Source organism: Gorilla gorilla, chromosome 1 (genome assembly GCF_029281585.2).
Source record: "Gorilla gorilla gorilla isolate KB3781 chromosome 1, NHGRI_mGorGor1-v2.1_pri, whole genome shotgun sequence".
Taxonomy (NCBI): Eukaryota; Metazoa; Chordata; class Mammalia; order Primates; family Hominidae; genus Gorilla; species Gorilla gorilla.
This window is the reverse complement of record NC_073224.2, coordinates 45,846,913-45,870,185: the sequence shown is the minus strand read 5'-3', so window position 1 is coordinate 45,870,185 and position 23,273 is coordinate 45,846,913. Positions and strand designations below refer to the sequence as shown.

At 40.2% G+C, this 23,273-nt stretch overlaps 1 protein-coding gene across 2 annotated transcripts in view; it reads right to left on the bottom strand.

The window, feature by feature from the left end:
• The window catches only part of KCNH1 (potassium voltage-gated channel subfamily H member 1), a 467,169-nt gene that overhangs the window by 235,235 nt on the left and 208,661 nt on the right, over positions 1-23,273 (bottom strand). For both annotated transcript variants that reach the window (XM_019030269.4, XM_019030273.4), the window contains exon 7: positions 10,123-10,552. In XM_019030269.4, coding sequence (XP_018885814.1) covers positions 10,123-10,552 — 430 coding nt within the window. The remainder of the gene's footprint in view (positions 1-10,122; positions 10,553-23,273) is intronic.

Below are 23,273 nucleotides of genomic sequence, written 5' to 3'. Positions count from 1 at the left end.
GACCTAATGGCAGCTGCACATGCAGCTTGACTGGTTTCACTGGCAGTGGAGATGACTTTCATAAATCATCCTTGCTGTCTAGGTAGTCTCCTTTCTGAGTAGTATCAATTCAAAGAGGGGCTGTCCAGGAGAAGGGGGCAGTTTTTGATGCCAACAAGCTGACCACTATCATGGGCTGTAGCATCTTCTGTCTAAACAAACTGAGTCATATAATCCAGAAATCCCTGGTGGAGTCCTCCAAGTAAAAAATCAAGTCTGCATCTCAGTGACTTTTCTAAATTGAAGACTACAGGATTGAGATCTGGATGTTAAAAAATTTTCATCAAATTGGCCTTACTGCAAAATGTTGCAATCCCTGTCTTTTGACACATGGTAAACAGTCAGAGGTGGTCATCAAGCACTAGCCTACGGCAAAAAGGAGTCTGAGGGGCTGACAAGCCAGAAGACACAGAACAGGTGCTCAGCCCCTTTCTAATCAGCACATCTTTCTTTCTGCCCACTATCTGGCAACAAGGGGTTGTGGCTGCTCTTTCTGCAGCATTCAGCTCCCAGGTCCCTGCACCAGTGCCCTGTTCATTGCTGTCAGTGACTAGGGTGGCAGCACAGACTGGTGGAAAGACAATGAGATTGGGGGTCAGAGATCTGGGTTTGCATTCTGCCTTCACCATTCACAAGAAGGTTGACCGAGGGCAAGAGAATTGACCTCCCTGAGCCTTAGTTTCCTCACCTATAAACTAAGATAATAACACCTGTGACATAAAAGTGTTGGGAGAGGTGAATAAAGAATGTGTATAATGTGCTCTGCACACAGTATATGTTCAATCATTCATCATTATTAATACTGTTATTACTTACCTATCATTGTAAGTGATGCAAATCCTAACCATTATTCACTGGTCAAGTAAACTCTCTCCTCTTTTATGCCACATTCATGGCCATATTACACAAAAGATCACCATCTTCCTAGAAATCTGAAAGCTTATTCCATGAACACTTAGTGCTTTCCAGCTGCACATGGTTTTCCTACTTGCATTTGTGTAGATAGTAAGTTAACTGTGGAGAAAATATCATATTTTCTCTCTCTTCCTCCATTCATTCTACATTTATTGAGCCCACTGTGGACCATGGATTGGCTCACACAGCCCCTGATCTAAGCTGCTTGAAGTCTGGTTGTGAAGACATCAGTACACAGATGCACTATGATAAATCTCAGAAAAACCTTAGGTGCCTGACCCACGGCTCTTCCCAAATAAATGGGGTATATACTGCCTGACCCCTCCTTGACCTCCTCACTGGGGAGACACCCTGCACATGTGCCCATAACAAGCTGTCCTTTCCTTAGTGGAGACTCATCTGGCTCCCCTACCAGACTCCAAGCAACGGGAGGGCAGAGCTTGTCGGACACATTAACTGCTTCATCCTCAGTATGCACACAGGGCTTGGCACACGGCAGGCACTCAGCTGAGCCCAGAGGTACTCAGCTACGCTGTTGATTAATTGAGGTTCTGGAGAACTGCAGGTAAATATAACATTTGTTTTCTCAAGGACCATACTTATTGATGTATTTTTAGAAACTATTTCCTGGTGGGCTTTCCTCCTCCCACCAATTTTAAAGAAGGAAAGGAAAATTCTTTTCTCCTCTGTGTGATTTCTCTCTAGCTGCCTGTAGTTGTCAGTCTAGCAGTTGAGAGCCACAATAAATGCTTGCCAAAAAGCAGCTGAAGTGCAAAATATGATTAATCAAGTTCCCTTGCTTAAAGTAGAACAGAGACTTTCACTACTCTTTGCCCACCTTCACCCCTTCTGCTCAAGCTTCAAGGACACCCTACAAAGGAACCAGCTTCTGCAATCTACAGACATAACTGTGGCCTGTGGCTACCAGCACCAACTGCTGTCATGGAGATCTGAAAGAGCAAGCATAGCACTGGCTGGGAGTGATGAGCCCGGCTCTGTGTCTCACTAGCTGGGTGACCTTTGGCAAATTACTCCACAGATTCTTTATCCATAACATGAGGAGAACACTACTTGCCCCATGGAATACTGTGAGTTTCAATGGAGACAACAGACATAGAAGCAAAATATTACTAGAAACAAAAGATTGGATGTTAGCAACATCTCCACATTATAATTGACATTTGAATTAAAATTATATTTTTAAAAAAGAAGGAAAGGAATTTTTCAAATATTGTGGGTACCTATAAGATCAGAGACAATGACCCTTATCGGTTGGCCTTCCATCCTTAAAGCTTCTGAACATCTAAAACTTGTTGTAAATTCCTCTGCCCAGTGCAGTAATCCAGCTATGAACAAGGATGATGTCCTCCCACAATACACACAAGATATTTTGTCACCACAATTATAGTTCAAAATAATAGGGATATCTTCCACCCCTCTCCTGCAATCTCTCCACTGCCCTCTTTCCCTCCCTAATTCTTTACTCTGCATCCCCCGACCAAACACACATCACAAAGAACATTTTCTCCTGCCAAATCCCAAAATAATCAACAAGGAAAGCAACAAGACAAAGGGAATGACTTTGTCAGATGAAACTGAAGTCAAAACCCAGTCCAGCCACCTCTCAAACTGTGACCTTAAATAGGTTATTTCATGTCTCTGAACTCAGTTTTCTTATCTGCAAAACAGGGATAAGAAAGCCTATTTACAAGAGTTATTGGGTTGTGAAAACTTCCCAGTATGACCTGGCATGTCTTGGGCACTCAGGGCATGACTATTTGTAGTCTTTTCTCCCTTTCACCAAGGGGATCACTCCTGCTGCTCCTGGTACCATGTCCTGTCCCATGAAGATCCTGCCAGTCAAGCCTGAACAGTGAAGCCTGGGAGGACTTCCCAACCACACAAAATGACTTCCTACTTAAGGGCTTCCCTTAACTTGCTCTGCAGTCAGGCCAACTTTTTTTTTCTAAAAAGCTTTGTATCTAAGGAATGTCATATCCAGATATACTTATATTTAATGACCTATAAACACTGTAATGTACCTGATATTTTATGCAAGTTCAATTCTCTTAAAGTAGAGCATACTCAAAGGACTAACAAATAGTTGAGAAACATCATTGTTTGTTGAGTCCTATTAATGTGCTGTAAGAGAGGAAACAGAGGGGCAGGGAGAGAGTTATCATTGTTTAAACACTCTGCATGGAAGCACTAGGCTAGGTACTTTTGTACTTCACATCACTTTGTTTTTGCATCCCCAAATGGTACCTCCATTTTCAGTTAAGGAACCTCCCAAAGGTAAAAGCATTAATCATGGGCAGAGGTGGGCCTGAAAGCCAGAACTGACTGGTTCCAAAATGTAGGCTCTTTCCCACATTACAGCAGCCTAGGAACAAAAGAGAAGAGAAAGAGCAAGACGACCCACAGGTCCCACCCTCAGGAAGCTTAGAGCTTTACCAGAGCTAGACCAAATAGCAGGCAAAAAAGATAGCCATGACGTCACAAGAATGTTCACAGAGCAGTATAAAGTGAATCCAAGTGAATAAACCCAAAATAGGGTCCATCAGCCTAAGGGCATAAAGTGACAGAGGGTTATGAACAGGATGGGAGTAACCAGAGTTTTCTGGAGGAGGGGAGAAAGTGATGTGGAAGACAGAAAGTAGTCTAAGGTTGTGTCCAAAATGGGGGCACCCAACTGAAATGCATAGTAGTAGGCGGAACTTTTTTTAAAAAACCAGGTTATAGAGAAAAAATCAAGCTGATTGCTGGCTAGAAAAGAACTCTAACGATAAATTGGAAATGAAAGGCTATTTCTCCTATAAAATTCTGAACACTGCCCCATTCCCAAAATAAATATAAACCAAAAATGAAAATAAACAGCATTCTCATGCTCCCAAGGAGGGAGTAGCAATTATTATTTTCTTTTTTTTTTTCTAATTACAGAAAAGAAAAAGTTAACTGGGAAGAGCAAGAAAAAAACACTGTTATTAACAACAATAAAATCATGACATCTGAAAGTTAAATTTTCAAATTTTTCCAAAAAGTTGTTATACATCATTATCTCATTTAGTTTTCACTTCGGCCAAGTGAGATTGTCAGGAGAGCCTCTTACCTCTAATCCACAAAAATAGAGGATACAGCCCAAAGCACAGAGCAGATCTAAGATTTGAATCAAAGTCTCTCAACTAGAAATATAAGGACACAGCTCCAACAAGCTCTTCCTGCTGTGGAGGACTAATGTTTCCTAGTATCAACTGACGGAATAAGACTATGGGGAGAAGAAAGAAAGTTGAGGCTGACACTACTGGTCATCCCCCCATATCGGTTTTCCTTGCATATATTACCGTATTTCTACTCAGGCACATGACCTCTCAGAATAAATACTATATTTCTAATTTCCAAGCTTCCCTTTCCAGTGTGGCTAGGTTACCAAGTTCCAGCCAATGTGATGTGAACAAAAGTGATAGACAACTTCCTAGTCTTATTCTCAAAAGTAAGGAGTATGACCAGCTTTCCCCTTCCTTTTCTTTCTACTTTCTGGAATAAGAACACATGGCTGGAAAAAAAAGCCATATGGGATCCCAATATGAAAGTCATGTGTTGAATATAGCAGAGAAACCTGGGTCTCTGACAACTGCAGAGTAGCCAGGCCAACCCTAAACTTTTAGAAAATTTTGTTGATGCCACTTTTGGTCTCTGTCCAACAGCAGAACCCATATCCTACTTTTTAAAAAGTGTGGCCAATAACACTGAAGCACCAAAGATGCCTTCCAAAATGTCAGGGTCTTCTCAATTGCTCTAATTCAGACTAAGAAGTCAGTAAACATTTACTAAGAGCCCACTATGTGTTGGAAGTCTCCTAAGAATATCTTTACAGCCTCCTGGCAATTGTGACCCACATCATTTTAGAAAAATCAGTATGTTGGTACAGAATGCAAAAAGGGATACTCAGCAAAGGTGAAACGCAAAGAAACAAGAAATCTTTAAATAAGGTCATGAAGGAGGCAGGGGAAAAGCCCATATTTGAATGCAAGTGACAATACAAGCTGAAGTGAGGCCACAAAAGATACTGCTGGGCTGCAAGTGGGTAAGGTAATGGGGTCAAGTGTTCAGCAGTGAACGTAAGTACTGTCTCTTCCTCCCAGGCAAGAAGGCAATAGAAGGAAACACTAGTGTGGGCCCAGTTGCTATGTGGGAGTTTCCAGGCCTGAGGAAGAGGTTACCTAAAGCATTAATCAGGATGGTATCTGGCCCAGCAGAAGAACTAGAAGGAGAGAGGAGAACTGGACCAAGGAAATGCTCACAAGAGTCCCTTTAGCTGACACTCAGCTAGAGTTTTAAGGACCTAAAGTGGGAGGAGGACTGGGAAGAAAGAAATGAATTCAAAGAGACAGGTGCTATGAAGTGCTGAGGTAGGAGACCAAATATTAGGCTTGGGGGTGGAGAGTGTCTGGAGTAGGAGTACATTGTCTAGACCCCCTACCATTAGCAGAGAGAAAGGAAATAGATGTGGCTGACTTATAATGACAGGATGACAGCAATGACATTATGAGAAGAGAATCAGAAAAGTGCAAAGCCCATATTTAGAAAATGGAAACTGTCTCTTTGCCATCAAATTATCCCCAGAGAGCTCCCCCAAACAGGGTCAGGTCCCTAACCGGAGACCTCCCAGATAAAAGGACTCTTCCCCTGACAATTCTTCTTCCTTTGAGGGATTCCTCAAAAGCCAGGGAAAGGCTCAGCCACAGTGAAGAGTCCATCTCTAGGCCTTTGTTGCTGGTTGCTAGGCTGACAGGGTCTGTCTCTGTCCTTCCTATCCACCTCCATCACCCAGACTGTCAACTCCGTAAGAGCACCAACTACGGTGTTAGTCACCAAATCCTCAGCACTTAGCCTGGCATCTGTTGGGGCATGGGGGGACACTCAGTATGTGCCTGTTGAATGGGGGACATCCTCTCCTAGATGTCACACAGAGGGCTGGCATGGCCTTGTGTTTCTCTTGGCATTACCAATGCATAGGAGAGATTACATGGGAGAAAACGAGTCCACACACCATACCTTATAGTCAGCCCCTGCCAGAGACTACCACAGATCTACACAGGGAAGGCAGGGAAACCAGGGCAGAAGCTGGCTTGCCCCTGATCCAGGCCAAGACCCCAGAATGGAAATTAGACATAAAACCAGGCACTTGGAGACATTGTAGATCACCTAAATCCGCAGCTAATCACAAAAACTCATTTTAGTCAACTGTTTTCACCCCTTTTTAAAGCAATTTCTTATCAGAACTGAAAACAGGTATGCTAGCTTGAAAATATTTAGTTTTCCTGCTGCACATCATCCTCTGGGGATTTAGCCAAGTTGTAATGAGATGTTCAGAGCAGACAGGGGAGGTCATAGAAAGCTCGGATAATCTATATTATGGCTAATACACTGCAACAGGATAGCCAAGAAACACTATTACTAAGGCATATAAAATTCAATGCAAAGAGGAAAAAATCATAACATACCCAGCACTCCAAAAACCCACTGGCTTTTTGTCTCTTTTTACCCCTTAAGGAGTGCTAGGTCTGACTACCAAAGTGACCTGGTAGTCAGGGAGGGAGACAACACCGAGCCTTTGGTGTAAGTGCAGGCCGTGGTCAATGCTCCCCATTACTATTGATCCCAAATCTGATGTCAGTCTAATCCCATGAGCTGTACAGGAAGGAGGTCAGTGTATACATGTGTATACACAGGCAAAAAAAGGTAAAAGAGAACTCGGTAAATCTAGTAAGACATCAGCAGTTGTCCTGAACAAACATTGTTTGGAGTATAAGTTTACAAGGATAATTACCAACGCATTACGCCAAGTGCAGTAACTTTCTTGTTAGCACAATTTGGCAGATGTGTGTCACACGGAAAGTGGAACAGCTGAAACTGTGACAGGTTGCTGAAAAATGACTGGTTTCCTAAGCACCTAGTCCCCTGAGTCTGTACCATAATCTTGTTCTTAAAATGACTACAACAACAAACAAGCAAAGAAAAAGTTTCCACTGCAGAAACTGCTGGCTTGCTGAAGTTTATGAAGTGAATTTTCAGTGCCTAACTGTGGAGAGACTGTTGGGGTCTGTGTTGTTAGACCACGCTACCACAGGAGAGAGATCTGGATCTGAATCCTATCTCTCCTGTCTACCAGTCCCAGGTTCTTGGGAAAGTGAGTTAACTTCTGTGAGCCTCCATTTCCTTATGAAATGGAGATAATAATCTCTAACATATACCATTGTCATGAGCAGAAAAAATTGTGTGTAGAGTATTTGGCACAGTGTCTGGCAAATAATAAGTGCTCAAGGAAATGGTATTAAGTGGACTTGCTTAACTAAACATTGTCCTTGGCTACATAAGGCAGAAGTGACTACCCATGTATTTTACATTTTTAAAAAAAGAAATGGGCTGGGCGCAGTGGTTCACGCATGTAATCCTAGCACTTTGGGAGGCCGAGGCAGGTGGATCACCTGAGGTCAGGAGTTCAAGACCAGCCTGGCCAACATGGTGAAACCCCATCTCCACTAAAAATACAAAAATTAGCCAGGTGTCATGGTGCGTGCCTATAAGCCCAGCTACTTGGGAGGCTAAGGCAGGAGAATCGCTTGAACCCAAGAGGCAGAGGTTGCAGTGAGCCTGTCATACCACTGCACTGCAGCCTGGGCAAGAGAGTGAGACTCTGTCTCAAAAAGAGAGAGAGAAAGAGAAGAGAGAAGAGAGAAATAAAGACACAGAAAAAGAAAGGGACAGAGAGAAAGAAAGAATGAAAGAAAGAAAGAAAGAAAGAAAGAAAGAAAGAAAGAAAGAAAGAAAGAAAAAGAGAGAGAGAGAGAGAGAGAAAGAAAGAAAGGCAGAGACAGAGACACAGAGAGAGAGAGAGAGAGAGAGATCACCTGACTCTCAGAAGGTGGGAAGAGAGAAGAGGCGGTAAATAATTGAGGTTTTCCCTGGAGACTATATCCAAGAAATTGTGCTTTCCATAGACGACTCATTTTGGGGAAAACAAAAAAACGAACAAAAAAAACCCCAACTACTTACCCTTATTATATGCCACCAGAACTATTTTCTTTTCTTCTAGGTAAGAAGTTGCAGGGAAATCTCATATTTGAAAGCCTTTTGCGAGTCCATAAAATGGGACCCATTTTCTAAATGATCACTCTTAGCAAATTTTCTGTAATGGATACAATGAGGTATTTTGATTGACAAAGTGGCTCATCTCCCCCTCCCTCTAAGAGAAGGAAATCAAATCATGTCCTGAGCACAGTGCATCTGGTTGTTTATCGGGTGCCCCAAGGCTCACAAAAATGCTGTAAGTAAGCACTGCCTAGGAAATACGTGCAGTTAAGGCTGAAACAGCTCTAGAAGAGAAAAGATCTTAAATCCTTTTCTGTGACATGAGAAAGCACCTCAAATTCTAATTAAGATGAAGCAATTAGCCACCCACAGATCCTTAACACTGCTTCCCATGGCCAGGCAATTATCTCTATTAAAACACATTTTAAAGTAAGGAACAAACCCAAAGCTCCATAGGCACACACTTCCCACAAATCAATTACCCCCTTAGACACATTCCTTAAATACTCTCAGGAAAACGCTGCCTGCAGAGAGGGCTTTTATGAAAGGACTCCATCAGACATGATGAGACTGTTGCAAAAAAGGAGGTACCAAGCAGCAAATGTGACAATTTGAGGTAACAAAATCCACTCACAAAGCGGGTCGCTGAATCTCTGGTCAGTTGGACAAAGCAAGGCAAGCTGAAGCCTCAGGTTTCCCTGGTCAGTATAACAATTTGTCAACTCCACCCTACATCAAGCGTAACAGTTTCTACCTACTGAAACAAGAACCCAAGAGTCTTCATGTGTGCTCAGACCTGTCTAAACTGAAATTTCACCAGAGGACCGTCTTCTCACATCTGAATTTGTCATTGAAGTGCCCACAGCATGCACTTGGCAGTTTCACAACGAGTCCAATCCACTCAAACTTGTTTGCTTTTTCCATTCCAGTTAGGTCCCTTCCTACATAAGACTCCCTTTAATGAAGGGAATTCATTATTGTCTACAGCCAAAACACGTTGCTTCTACACTCAGCAATAGAACAGCTATACAACAGTCAGTGGGTAAATCAATCAAATCTAAGTATCTTCCTCAAGAACTAAGGTTGTTTTTCAGTCCAATAAAGTTACTCCAATAACCTATTACTTCTCAACTGAACAAGGGCCTTTCTTCCCTCTGTGTCTGTGGATTTGTTTCTGAGTTGGAAAATTTCCCATCAAGCAAGACATCAAAAATGTTTATCTAGACCAGCACCGTCCAAATGATTAAATTTAAATTTTTCCTAGGAGCTACTTTTAAAAGGAAAATGAAACAGATTAAATTAATTCTAAGAGAATATTTTACTTAACCTATACATCAGAAATATTACCATTTCAATATATAATCAATATAAAATACAATTAATGAGATGTTTTGCATTCATTTTTCATACATTCTTTTTCTCATACTATATTAGACTATGCCAAGCTACAGCTATGTTCAAATTGACATGTAGCATGATGGCTATAGTTAATAATACTGTAATGCCTACAGGAAATTTGCTGAGAGAGCAGATTTCAAGTGCTTTCACCAAAAAAAAGGTAATGATGTAAAGGAATGGATATGTTAATTTGCTTTGCCGTCATAATCATTTCACTATATCAAAACATCTCATTTCATACTTTAAATATATACAATTTTTATTAAAAAGAAAAAAATTGACATGAAAAGACTTCCACAATTCACTGTTCTATGAGTAGTTTACTAAAGTGCGTATGCAGCAAGATCTCATTTTAAGTTTATAAAAATCTATATGTATTCAGATATGCAAAGAAAATAGTCTGTAAGAGAAGACACCAACAGTATTAGTAGTTATCTCTGAGAAGCAGAATTACGGATAGTCTTTACTTTCTACTTTGCACTCTTTTGTATTTTCTAAATTTTTTTGCAGTAAGCATATACTGCTTTAATTATCAGGGTAACTGTAAGCCTAGTCTTAAAAAAAACTCTTCCTTGTTTTAAGTTATTATTCTCCTGATCCTGCTGGCACCGTAGCCATTTCCCTATTTCCAGCTAACAGAAGAGATGGCCACCCCCACCCCAGCACTGTCATACTTACACCCAATCATCATGATGGCCACTGCAAAGATCTTCTCAATGTCTGTGGATGGGGCGATGTTCCCAAAGCCCACACTGGTGAGGCTGGTCATTGTGAAATACAACGAGGAGATGTAGACAGAATTCTTGCTGGGACCACCTTCCCACTTCCCTGAGCCAGACCCATTAAACTGGTAAGGGGTGCCAATGTCCATCGCTAGTTGGTACAGCCAGCTGTTGTTGCGGATTGTCTTGGTGTCCTCGTCAAAGATCTCATAGTCCCCAATGCTGTACCAGATGCAGGCCATCCAGTGTGCAGCCAGCCCAAACACACACACCAGCAGGACCAGCACAGCAGCTCCATATTCAATGTAGTGGTCCAGCTTACGGGCCACTCGCCCAAGACGGAGCAGCCGGACAACTTTTAGAGAGCTGAACAGGCTGCTGATGCCCTGGGAGAAGAGGAACACAGCGTCAGGGCCAAAGAACCAAAGATACTACTCTCTTCCCCTCCGCCCCACTTGGGCCATTATTTTAAGCACAGTGTATTTCCATGAGATGCAATTTTATGCAACCCTTAAAAAAAGTAAAATTAGAATTTTATTCCAAGATGTATGGAATGGAAATTCCCATTAGCATTTTCTACTTCCATTAAAAAGCAAATAAGCAAGCACACAAAACAAATACAATTAGAATTATATTGTACATAAGCAAACAAATACCTGTGGGCATCTTTCCATATCATTACTTACTTTAAAAAATTTTAAGGGTTGCATAATATTTCATCTCATGGAAATGAGATATTGCATAATATGAAAAATTTTAAGGGTTGCATAACATTTATTTCATATTGCATAACATTTCATCCAAATTATATTGTGCATAAGTATGCAAACACATATGTGCTGAAAATGGTTGGGAAATACACCAAAATATTAATAGAGGTTATTGCTGCATTAGCAAGTTATGAAATTACAGGCAATTTTATATTTTGTATATATTTTTGTTATATTTACTTAATTTCTATATTACTTTTATAATTAAAAAAATAAGTTTATAAATTTAAAAGCAAATACAGTTTTTAAAAAGCTAAAAATAAATTAAGAAATAGCTGAGAAGAATAAAGAAATGAGATTCTGGTTCCTCAGAAACATTACAAATTCTTAGAAGGCCATATCACTTCTGTCAGGCCAGGGATTATACAATCAGACACCACCTACTTAAATACAATCAGTCAAGGAACCTAAAAGCTAGAGGGAAGCTTCTGATTTCATCTGGTCAAGCCTCTTCCCTTCTGGCTGGCATCCACTGATCACACCAGGCCAGGTCTATTCTCCAAATAGTAGTTATCTAGGGAAAAGCATTGTGGTAGTGAAAAAAACACTCGAGTACAAACCTGGAAAATGGGGTCTGAGACAAACATAAACCACTAACTTGCTGTGAATTTGGATAATTCAGTTACCCCTTGGTTCCCTTCTCTAGACAATGAGAGGTGGATTGCGGATCTCTAAGTCTTCTCCATACACTAACATACTCTTATCACCAAAGACAGCTGAAACATATTGCAGAAGCCACATCATTTAAAACCCCAAACCTAAGGTGTTCTAAGGTGATTCCAAGATGTATGCAAGGGAAGTTTCCGTTAGCTTTTTTCTACTTCCATTACAAAGCAAATAAACAAGCAAACAAAACAGACATTTCTTTGAATCAAGACTTTGTCCTCCCTTATATAGCAAAAATCCAAGAAAGGATGATGTCCTTCACCAAGTAGATTGAATTACTTTTCGTTATTTTAAACACTAACAGTTTCAATGTCACCGCTATTCTCTCTTGTCCACTGTCCCTTTAATAGCTACACTCCAAGGGTCAAGTTATGTCACAGACAGAAGGAAAATGTACACAAGCTTTTTGATGAACCTATGCCAGAGATCCACCAAGGCTTTTCCTCTTTCTGGATACACAGTTAAACTATATTTTGCAGCTTCTTCCATCGGGGTGGTTCCTGGGGTCTAGTTCTTGCCAACGGAATGTGAGGTGAAATATGTCACTTCCAGGCCACGGCAGTTAATAATAAGTGTGCTTTCTCTACATGCTTCTCCTCCCCAGCACATCTTCCAGGTGAGTCTAGCATGACTGTGAGGCCACGCATTGAAGGTGGACCCATAGCATGAAAAGAGCCTGGGTCCTGGAAGGACTATGTGGAACACCCCTTTCCCCAAAATCAATTTGAATTGTATTGTGATGTGAATGAGAAAGAAACCTCTGAAATAAGCCACTGCAACTTTGGGGAACATTTGTTACAGTAGCTAGTATTTGCCTTCCCTGACAAACACGGAGCCCCTCTGTCATGTGAACACGTATAAACCATACGTAGCATAGCCTTGTCAATATAGACCATACATCAGGTTGCCACACAAATTACTTTTGTTGAGGTGAGGATGGAAGAGGTGAGATTTATTGCCCTTTAAAAAAAAAAAAAACTGACGGGGCCAGGCACGGTGCCTCACGCCTGTAATCCCAGCACTTTGGGAGGCTGAGGCGGGCAGATCACAAGGTCAGGAGATTGAGACCATCCTGGCTAACACGGTGAAACCCTGTCTCCACTAAAAATACAAAAAACTTAGCCAGGCGTGGTGGCAGGCGCCTGTGGTCCCAGCTACTTGGGAGGCTGAAGCAGGAGAATGGCGTGAACCTGGGAGGCAGAGCTTGCACGGCGAGCTGAGATCGTGCCACTGCACCCCACCCTGGGCAACAGAGCGAGACTCCGTCTCAAAAAAAAAAAAAAAAAAAAACTGACAAGTTTGCAGCCATAAAACGTTCAACAGAAATGATAATTTCTTGTCCAATATATACCAGCAAATGGCAAGATGCAAGAATAAGAATAGATTTTTGTAGGCCAAGGGCCTACATCTCCAGGGTCAGTCTCATCCAAACCATTTTTAACAAACCTTACTCTTGGCATGCCCAGTATTCCTCCCCTGAGTCTCTTTTTCCCTACCTGTGTTTTTCTCAAAAACCCACTATGTAAAAAGGGCTGAGAAAATCCCTTGTACTAAGGTACAAAAGACTAATGAGGGTAAATGGATATCCTCTCTTCATAGGCATTTACATTCTAACAGAGGAGAAAACCTTGGGAAACCAACTTCCAACAGTGGAATTAAAAGTACCCATAGCCTGCATGGAGGAGATATTTTGGGAGGCAAAGGAGTGTTTTTGATGACTCAGAAATCAAACACCACATAAGCAGCCACCTACTCTCCACCTCCTCATAAGGAGGTCCCTGAAATCATCTTTCAAACAGTTCTACTCTGAAGCAGAACTTATTGCCCAGGGCAAAACTGCCTTGCCATTTTTTCCTTACTTGTATTCAGTTCAAAGCAACATTTATGTAGAACCTAGTATGTACTCTTTGTGCTAATGCTATAGAGAAGAGATTAAAATGACAGTGTCTTTTTCTTCTTGTTCACTATTGTATCTCCAACACCTGGAATATGGAATAGGGAGAAAAAGGAGGAAGAATCAAAAGCATAATAATAGTGAGAGATACAAGACATGATAACTGAAAATATACTTCTACCTAATAATTGCAGAATCGGAGAGCTAAGAGGGAGCATAGAATTCACCTAGGCCAATTCCTCTGAGTTCAGCAATGTCTTCTAGACCACCTTTAAGAAATGGTCATCCAGCCTCTCCTAGACCACTCCCACTCCTACTACCTCTGAAGAGCAGACTTCTGTGGCAGTCATTCATAGAGATAAACTGCCATTGGGGGTCCCATCATCTTTCTTATCTCCCTCTTACTTCATCCTTTCTCCATCCTTCCTCAGTGGCCACCACAATCCATGCAATTACTACCCAAAAGCTATGCTAGCCTCTAGCCATACACTCAAAGTGTTGCAAGCATCCCACATGGTGGAGGCACAACTGCACGACTGTGCCTGCTCAGACTGGTCCTTCAGTCCAGAATGCTCAGCATTCCTGTTTTGCATACTAGTGATTCTTCAGGCTTGTCACCAACTCCAACCAAGCACCAACTCCTCCATGTGTCCATAAGTATTCTATATCCATTATCACTTGAACACATTGCCTTGCATTAATTTCCTGTACCTATTTCCCCAACTACATCAGGAACTATACCTTTCTGAAGGCAGAAGCCACTTGTTATTCATTTTAGAAGCCCCATATATTCAACATGTATTGTGTTGAACAATGTCCCCACAAAAATCCATGTCCTTCCTAGAACCTCAGAATGTGACCTCATTTGGAAATAGAATAATTGCAGGTATAGTTAGTTAAGATGAGGTCATACTGGAATAGGGTAGATCTTTAATCCAGTATTACTGGTGTCCTTATAAGAAGAGAAGAGATGGATATAGATGGAAAATAGTATGTAACAGATGCAGATACAGGGACTGCAGTGATACAAATACAGATTAGAGGGATGTATCTTCAAGTTAAGGAATGCCAAAAATTGCCAGCACCACTAGAGGCTAAGAGAAAGGCATGCAATAGATTCTCTCCATGGCCCTGCCAACACCTTGATTTTAGACTTCTAGCCTCCAGAACTGTGAGAGAATAAATTTCTGTCGTATTAAGCCACCTAGTTTGTAGTAACATGCTACATCAGCCCTAGGGAATGAATACACCCACACAAGGTCTAGAGCACAGTGCCTTTGCAGAAAGGGTCTTGAATATTTTCTAAACTAAATTGAAGTTTGAATTATTATAAAATTCTTTGTTATAAAGAGCCTCTGAAACAATAAAAAATAAGCATTTTTTCATTGTGTTATTTATCTATGTGTACACTGATACTCTATTACATGGTTGTTGTGTAAGTTCTCTTTTAATGCATTAGCAGCTGGAATTCTAGTTGTTTAATGCATTTTAAGCTATTAATTTGAGATTTTTTTCCTTACTTGCCTGAGTTCAGTAGATGAGATAAATAAAAAAGAATATTCCAAACATTTTTATTTTATTTTAGTACACTAAAAACATGAGACTTCTTGCATCAGAAAACATACCTCATTCCTTGGCTGTCAGAGCTTCTGCACACTGTGGAACCAGGGACTGGCCTACCAGGCACATATCACCACCAGCAATGCTGTCTCCATGACCAGTGGAACCACTGTACGTGATGTGCAATTCCAGGGTTGAGAACCAGCCTGTCAGGCAGCCCCAACCCCTAGAAAAGCCACATCACTGCTTCCACTAACGACTGTAGTCTAGGCCACTGAGGCACTCACAGATACCATTGACATTGACTATAGCAAAAAAAAAAACAAACAAACAAAAAAAAAAAAACATTTGGAGACTACACTCCTGCACTCACCCAGATTAAAGCCAAAATACCCTACCCAACTGATGCTATAGGACATACTTACAGAAAAGAGTCCTTCCCTACAAAAGCCACTCCATAAAATTGGAAGAGGTAACAATTCTACCAGATGCACAGATATCAATGTAGGGACAAAGGAAACATGAAAAAGCAAGAATGCATGACACCTCTAAAGGAACACAATAATTCTCCAGTAACAGACCCAAAAGTAAAGGAAATCTATAAAATGTCTAAAAAGGAATTCAAAACAACGCTCTTAAAGAAACTCAGTGAGGACTGACTGGGATTAAGATGGCAGATAGGAGGCAGGACTAGCTTGCAGCTCCCACTTGGATGGACAGAGCAGCATGTGGAGACTCATGCTGTGAACTTTTGCTCCAAGAACTACTGCAGCAATATATCAGGAAAACCAAGAGAATCCACAGACCCTTTGAAGGAACTTGATCACTGCTACAGGCTCCTTGATATGCCAAAAACCTGTGAGTCGGCTTGCTTTCTCGGTAGGGAGGCTCATGGCCTCAGGCAGGTTCTTAGCCCTGGTCACCTACTGCCTGGAAATAGACTCGGTGCTGTTGCAGAGGACATGGTGAGAGTGAGACCAGACTTTAGGACAGAGGGCTGCGTGGGAGCAGGGTGAAGCCTGTGACTGCCAGCTTTCCCCTACTTCCCTGGTGACCTGTATGACTCAGCACAGGCAGCCATCATCCCCCCTGGGAATATAACTCCACTGGACTGGGAACCACACTCCCAACTCCCACAGCAACTGCAGCAAGCCCCACACAAGGAAAGACTGAACTCAGACATGCCTATCCCTGTCCCAAGCTGGTGGTCTTTCTCTACCAGCCCTGGTAACCAAAGGTCATAATCTCTTGGGAGCCTATTGCACTGCCCACCACCTGAGAAACCTGAATACTTAACCAGGTGTCCCTAGTGCAAGTTTCTATCCTCCCTAAAGGACCACAGCTGATGCACTCTTGAAAGTGCCATCTCCTGGCTGGAGGCCAACCAACACAAAAACAGCACACTCAATGAAAACACCACCTCACACCTGTAATCCCAACACTTTGGGAGGCCGAGGTGGGCGGATCACCTGAGGTCAGGAGTTCAAGACCAGCCTGGCCAACATGGTGAAACCCCATCTCTACTAAAAATACAAAATATTAGCCAGTCATGGTGGCAGGTGCCTGTAATGCTGGCCACTCAGGAGGCTGAGGCAGGAGAATCGCTTGAATCCAGGAGGTGGAGGTTGCAGTGAGCCAAGATGGCACCATTGCCCTCCAGCCTGGACAAGAGCAAAACTCCATCTAAACACACACACACACACATACACACACAAAATCAAGGACCCTCCGAGTCCACTTCACTCCCCTGCTACCTCCACTGGAGCAGGCACTGGTATCCATGGCTGCAAGACCTGAAGATGGATCACATCACAGGACTCTTTGCCGACACTCCCCAGCATGATCCGGAGCCCTGTAGCTCCACTGGGTGGCCAGACCCAGAACAGCAAAAACAATCCCTGCAGTTTGGCTCTCAGGAAGCTCCATTCCTAGGGGAAGGGGGAGAACACTATATCAAGGGAGTACCCTGTGGGACAAAAGAATCTGAACAATAGCCCTTGAATCCCAGAACTTCCCTCTGACACAGTAAACCCAAATGAGAAGGAACCAGAAAAACAATTCTGGTAATATGACAAAACAAGCTTCTTTAACCCCTGCAAAAGATCATACCAGCTCACCAGCAATGGATCCAAACCGAGACGAAACCTCTGAATTGCCAGAAAAAGAATTCGGGAGGTTGATGATTAAGCTAATCAAGAAGGCACCAGAGAAAGGTGAAGTCCAACTTAAAGAAATCAAAAACGTCATACAAGATATGAAGGGAGAATTCTTCAGTGAAATAGATAGCATAAATTAAAAAACAATCACAACTTCTGGAAATGAAAGACACACTTAGAGAAATGCAAAATGCACTGGAAAGTCTCAGGACAGAATTGAACAAGCAGGAGAAAGAACTTCAGAGCTTGAAGACAAGGCTTTCAAATTAACCCAATCCAACAAAAACAAAGAAAAAAGAATTTTAAAAAATGAACAAAGCCTCCAAGAAATTTGGGTTTATGTTAAACATCCAAACCTAAGAATAATTGGTATTCCTGGGGAAGAAGATAAATCTGGAAGTTTGGAAAATATATTTGAGGGAATAATCGAGAAAAACTTCCCCAGCCTTGCTAGAGATCTAGACATCCAAATAAAAGAAGCTCAAAAAACACCAAGAGGAGTCATTGGAAAAAGGTCATCGCCTAGGCACACAGTCATCTAAAGCCAAGACAAAGGAAAGAATCTTAAGACCTGTGAGGCAAAAGCATCAGGTAACCTATAAAGGAAAATCTATCAGATTAACAGCAGATTTCTCAGCAGAAACCCTACAAGCTAGAATGAACTAGGGTCCTATTTTTAGCCTCCTTAAACAAAACAATTATCAGCCCAAAATTTTGTATCCAGCAAAACCAAATTTCATAAATGAAGGAAAGATGCAATCTTTTCCATACAAACAAATGCCGAGAGAATTCACCACAACCAAGCCATCACTACAAGAACTGCTAAAAGGACCTCTAAATCTTGAAACAAATCCTTGAAATACACCAAAATGGAACCTCCTTAAAGCATAAACCTCACAGGACATATATAACAGTAACACAATGAAAAAAAAGATATTCAGGCAACAAATACATGATGAATAGAATAATACCTCAAATATCAATACTAACATTGAATGTAAATGGCCTAAAGACTCCACTTAAAAGATATGGAATGGCAGAATGGATAAGAATTCACCAACCAAGTTTCTGATGTCTTCAGGAGACTCACCTAACACACAGGGACTCACATAAACTTAAGGTAAAGGGGTGGAAAAAGATATTCTGTGCAAATGGACAACAAAAATGAGCAGGAGTGGCTATTCTTATATCTGACAAAACAAACTTTAAAGAAACAGCAGCTAAAAAAAGACAAAGGGGGCACCATATAATGATAAAAGGCCTTGTCCAACAGGAAAATATGACAATTCTAAATATATATGCACCTAAAACTGGATCTCCCACATTTATAAAACGATTACTACTAGACCTAAGAAATGAGATAGACGGCAACACAATAATAGTGGGGGACTTTAATACTCCACTGACAACATTAGATAGGTCATCAAGACAGAAAGTCAACAAAGAAACAAACTTAAACTATATGCTACCACAAATAAACTTAACAGATATTTACAGAATATTCTACTCAACAACTGCAGGATACACATTCAGCACACGCAACATCAGCACATGGAACATTCTCCAAGATAGACCATATGATAGGCCACAAAACAGGCCTCAGTAAAATTAAGAAAATCTAAATTACATAAAGTACTCTCTTAAACCACAGTGGAATAAAACTGGAAATGGACTCCAAAAGGAACCCTCAAAACAATCCAAATACATGGAAATTAAATAACCTACTCCAGAATGATCATTGGGTCAACAATGAAATCCAGAAGGAAATTTAAAAATTCTTTGAACCAAACAACAATAGTGAAACAACCTATCAAAACCTCTGGAATACAGCAAAAGCAGTGTTAAGAGGAAAGTTCATAGCCTTAAATGTCTACATCAAAAAGTCTGAAAGAGCACAAATAGACACCTTACAGAACTGCACAAACAAGAACAATCCAAACCCAAACCCAGCAGAAGAAAAGAAATAACAAAGATAGAGCAGAACTAAATGAAACAAAAGAAAAAAGATGAAAAGAAAAGATGGTTCTTTGAAAAGATAGATAAAATTGATAGACCATTAACAAGATTAACCAAAAAAGAAAAGATCCAAATAAACTCAATTACAAACGAAACGAGAGATACTACAACTAATACCACAGAAATACAAAAGATTATTCAAGGCTACAATGAAAACCTTTATCTGCATAAACTAGAACACCTAGAGGAGATGAATAAATTCCTGGAAATATGCAACCCTCCTAGATTTAACCAGGAAGATACAGAATCTCTGAAGAGACCAATAACAAGTAGAGAGATTGAAATAATTTAAAAATTTCTGACAAGAAAAAGTCAAGGGCCAGATGGATCCACAGTTGAATTCTATCAGACATTCAGAGAAGAATCGGTATCAATCTACTGACACCATTCTGAAAGATAGAGAAAGAGGGAATCCTCCGTAAATCATTCTGTGAAGCCAGTATAACCCTACTACCAAAATCAGGGAAGGACATGACCAAAAAAGAAAACTACAGGCCAATATCCCTGATGAACATAGATTTAAAAATCCTTAACAAAATACTAGGGAACTGAATCCAACAGCATATTAAAAAGATAAACCACCATGATCAAGTGGGTTTCATACCAGGGATGCAGGGATGGTTTAACATACACAAGTCAATAAATGTGATATACCACATAAATAAAATTAAAAACAAAAATCACATGATTATCTCAATAGACACAGAAAAAGCATCTGACAAAATTCAGCATCGCTTTATGATTAAAACTCTCAGCAAAATCTGCAGAGAAGGAACACACCTTAAGGTAATAAAAGCCATCTACGACAAACCCACAGCCAACATCACACAGAACAGGGGAAAGTTGAAAGCATTCCCTCATGAGAACTGGAACAAGACAAGGTTGCCCACTTTCGCCACTTCTATTCAACACAGTACTGGAAGTCCTAGCCACAGCAATCAGACAAGAGAGAAATCAAGGGCATCCAAATCAATACAGAGGGACTCAAACTGTCACTGTTTGCTGATGATATAATTGTTTACCTAGAAGACCCTAAAGACTCATCCAAAAAGCTCCTAGAACTGATAAAAGAATTCAGCAAAGTTTCCAGATACAAAATTAATGTACACAAATCAGTAGCTCTTTTATTCACCAACAGCAACCAAGCTGAGAATTAAATCAAGAACTGAATCCCTTTCACAATAGCTGCAAAAAAATAAAGTAAAATACATAGGAATATACCTAACCAAGGAGGGAAAGACCTCTACAAGGAAAACTACAAAACACTGCTGAAAGAAATCATAGACCACACAAACAAATGGAAACACAGCCCATGCTCATGGATGGGTAGAACCAATATCATGAAAATGACCATGCTGTCAAAAACAATCTATAAAGTCAATGCAATTCCCATCAAAATACCACCAACAGTCTTTACAGAACTAGAAAAAACAATCCTAAAATTCTTATGGAATCAAGAGAGAGCCCACATAGCCAAAGCAAGACTAAGCAAAAAGAACAAATCTGGAGGCATCAGATTAATTACCTAACTGCAAACTATATTATAAGGCCATCGTCACCAAAACAGCATAGTACTGGTATAAAAATAAGCACATAGACCAACAGAATAGAATAAGGAACCCAGAAATAAACCCAAATACTTACAGCCAACTGATTTTTGACATAGCAAACAAAAAATAAAGTGGGGAAAAGACACCGATTCAACAAATGGTGCTGGGATAACTGGCAAGCCACATGTAGAAGAATAAAACTGAATCCTCATCTCTCACCTTATACAAATATCAACTCAAGATGGATTAAAGACTTAAATCTAAGACCCAAAACCATAAAGAGTCTGAAGATAACATTGGAAAAAACCCTTCTAGACACTGACTTAGGCAAAGACTTCATGACCAAGAACCCAAAAGCAAATGCAATAAAAACAAAGATAAATAGGTGGGACTTAATTAAACTAAAAAGCTTCTGCACAGCAAAAGAAATAAGCAGCAGAGTTAACAGACAACCCACAGAGTGGGAGAAAATCTTCACAATCTATACATCTGACAGAGGACTAATATCCAGAATCAACAAAGAACTCAAATCAGCAAGAAAAAACAAACAATCCCATCAAAAAGTGGGCTAAGGACATGAATAGACAATTCTCAAAAGAAAATACACAAATGGCCAACAAGCATATGGAAAAATGCTAAACATTACTAATTATCAGGGAAACCACAATGTGTACTTCACTCCTACAAGAATGGCCATAATCAAAAAGTCAAAAATAATAGATATTGGCAGGGATACAGTGAAAAGGGAACACTTTTACACTGTTGGTGAGACTGTAAACTAGTACAACCAGTATGGAAAACAGTGTGGAGACTTCTTAAAGAACTAAAAGTAGATCTACCATTTGATCCAGCAATCCCACTACTAGGTATCTACCCAGAGGAAAAGAAGTCATTATACGAAAAAGATACTTGCACACACATGTTTATTGCAGCACAATTTGCAATTGCAAAAATATGGAACCAGCCCAAATGTGTGTCAATCAACAGGTGGATAAAGAAAATGTGGTGAATATATATACCATGGAATACTACTCAGCTATAAAAAAGAATAAAATACTGGCATTCACAGCAACCTGGATGGAATTGGAGACTATTATTCTAAATGAAGTTACTCAAGAATGGACAAACAAACATTGTATGTTCTCACTCACATGTGGGAGCTAAACTATGAGGACGCAAAGGCATAAGAATGATACATTGGACTTTGGGGACTCGGGGGAAAGGGTGAGGGTGGTAAGGGATAAAAGACTATACACTGGGTACAGTGTCCACTGCTCTGGTGATGGGTGCACCAAAATCTCAGAAATCACCACTAAAGAACTTCATGTAACCAAACAACAACTGTTCCCCAGAAACCTAATAAAATTGAATTAAATTTAATTTAAAAATAAAAATAAACTCAGTGAGATATAAAAGAATACAGATATACAATTCAGCAAAAATCAGAAAAACAACTCATGACCTAAATGAGAAATTCAACAAAGAGATAGGTATCATAAAAGAGAACAAAACAGAAATCTTAGAGGTGAAGTCAGTGAACGAAATAAAAAAAAAAAATTCAGGGTGTCAACAACAGACTAGTTCAAGGAGAAGAAACAATTTCTGAACTTGAGACAAGCCTCTTGAAGTAACCCAGAAGACAAAGTAATAAAAAATAATGAAGAAAGTCTATGGGACACCATTAAGTTAATAAATTTTTACATTATGTAAATTCAAGAAGGTGAAAAGACAGTAAAAGGAACAGAAAACCCACTTAATGAAATAATAGCTGGAAACTTCCCATATCTTGGGAGAGATATGGACATCCACCCAGATCCAGGAAGTTTGAAGGTCCCCAAATAGATTCAACCCAATAAGGGTTATCTATGAGGCACATTATAGTCAAACTGTTAGAAGTCAAAGATAGAATCCTAAAAACAGCAAGAGAAAAAGCTTCAAGTCACATATGAGGGAACTGCTCTTTCTTATGAGAAATGCTTAACAGAGTCCAATATCTAGAAATGAAAGGATGATAACTACTACCACAAAAACATATGAAAGTATAAACCTCACTGGCTGGGCAGATATACAAATGAGAATGAAAAAGAAATTAAACCTTGTCACTACAGAAAACCACCAAACCAAAAAGATAAACACTAAAAGAGGAAACAAAGAATATCCAAATCACCAGAAAACAACAAACAAAATGACAGGAGTAAGTACTGACCTATCAATAATAACCTTTAATGTAAATGTATTATATTCCCCAATTAAAAGATATACATTGGATGAATAAATAAAAAACCAAGACCCAACTACATGCTACCTAAAAGAAACTCACTTCACCTGTAAAAACGCACAGACTGAAAAAGAAGGAATGGAAAAAAAAATTCCATGCAAACAGAAACCAAAACCAAGCAGGAGTAGCAGACTTATGTCAGATAAAATAAACTTTAAGCCAAAAACTGTAAAAAGAGACCAAGAAGTTCATTATATAATGAGCAAAGAATCAATTT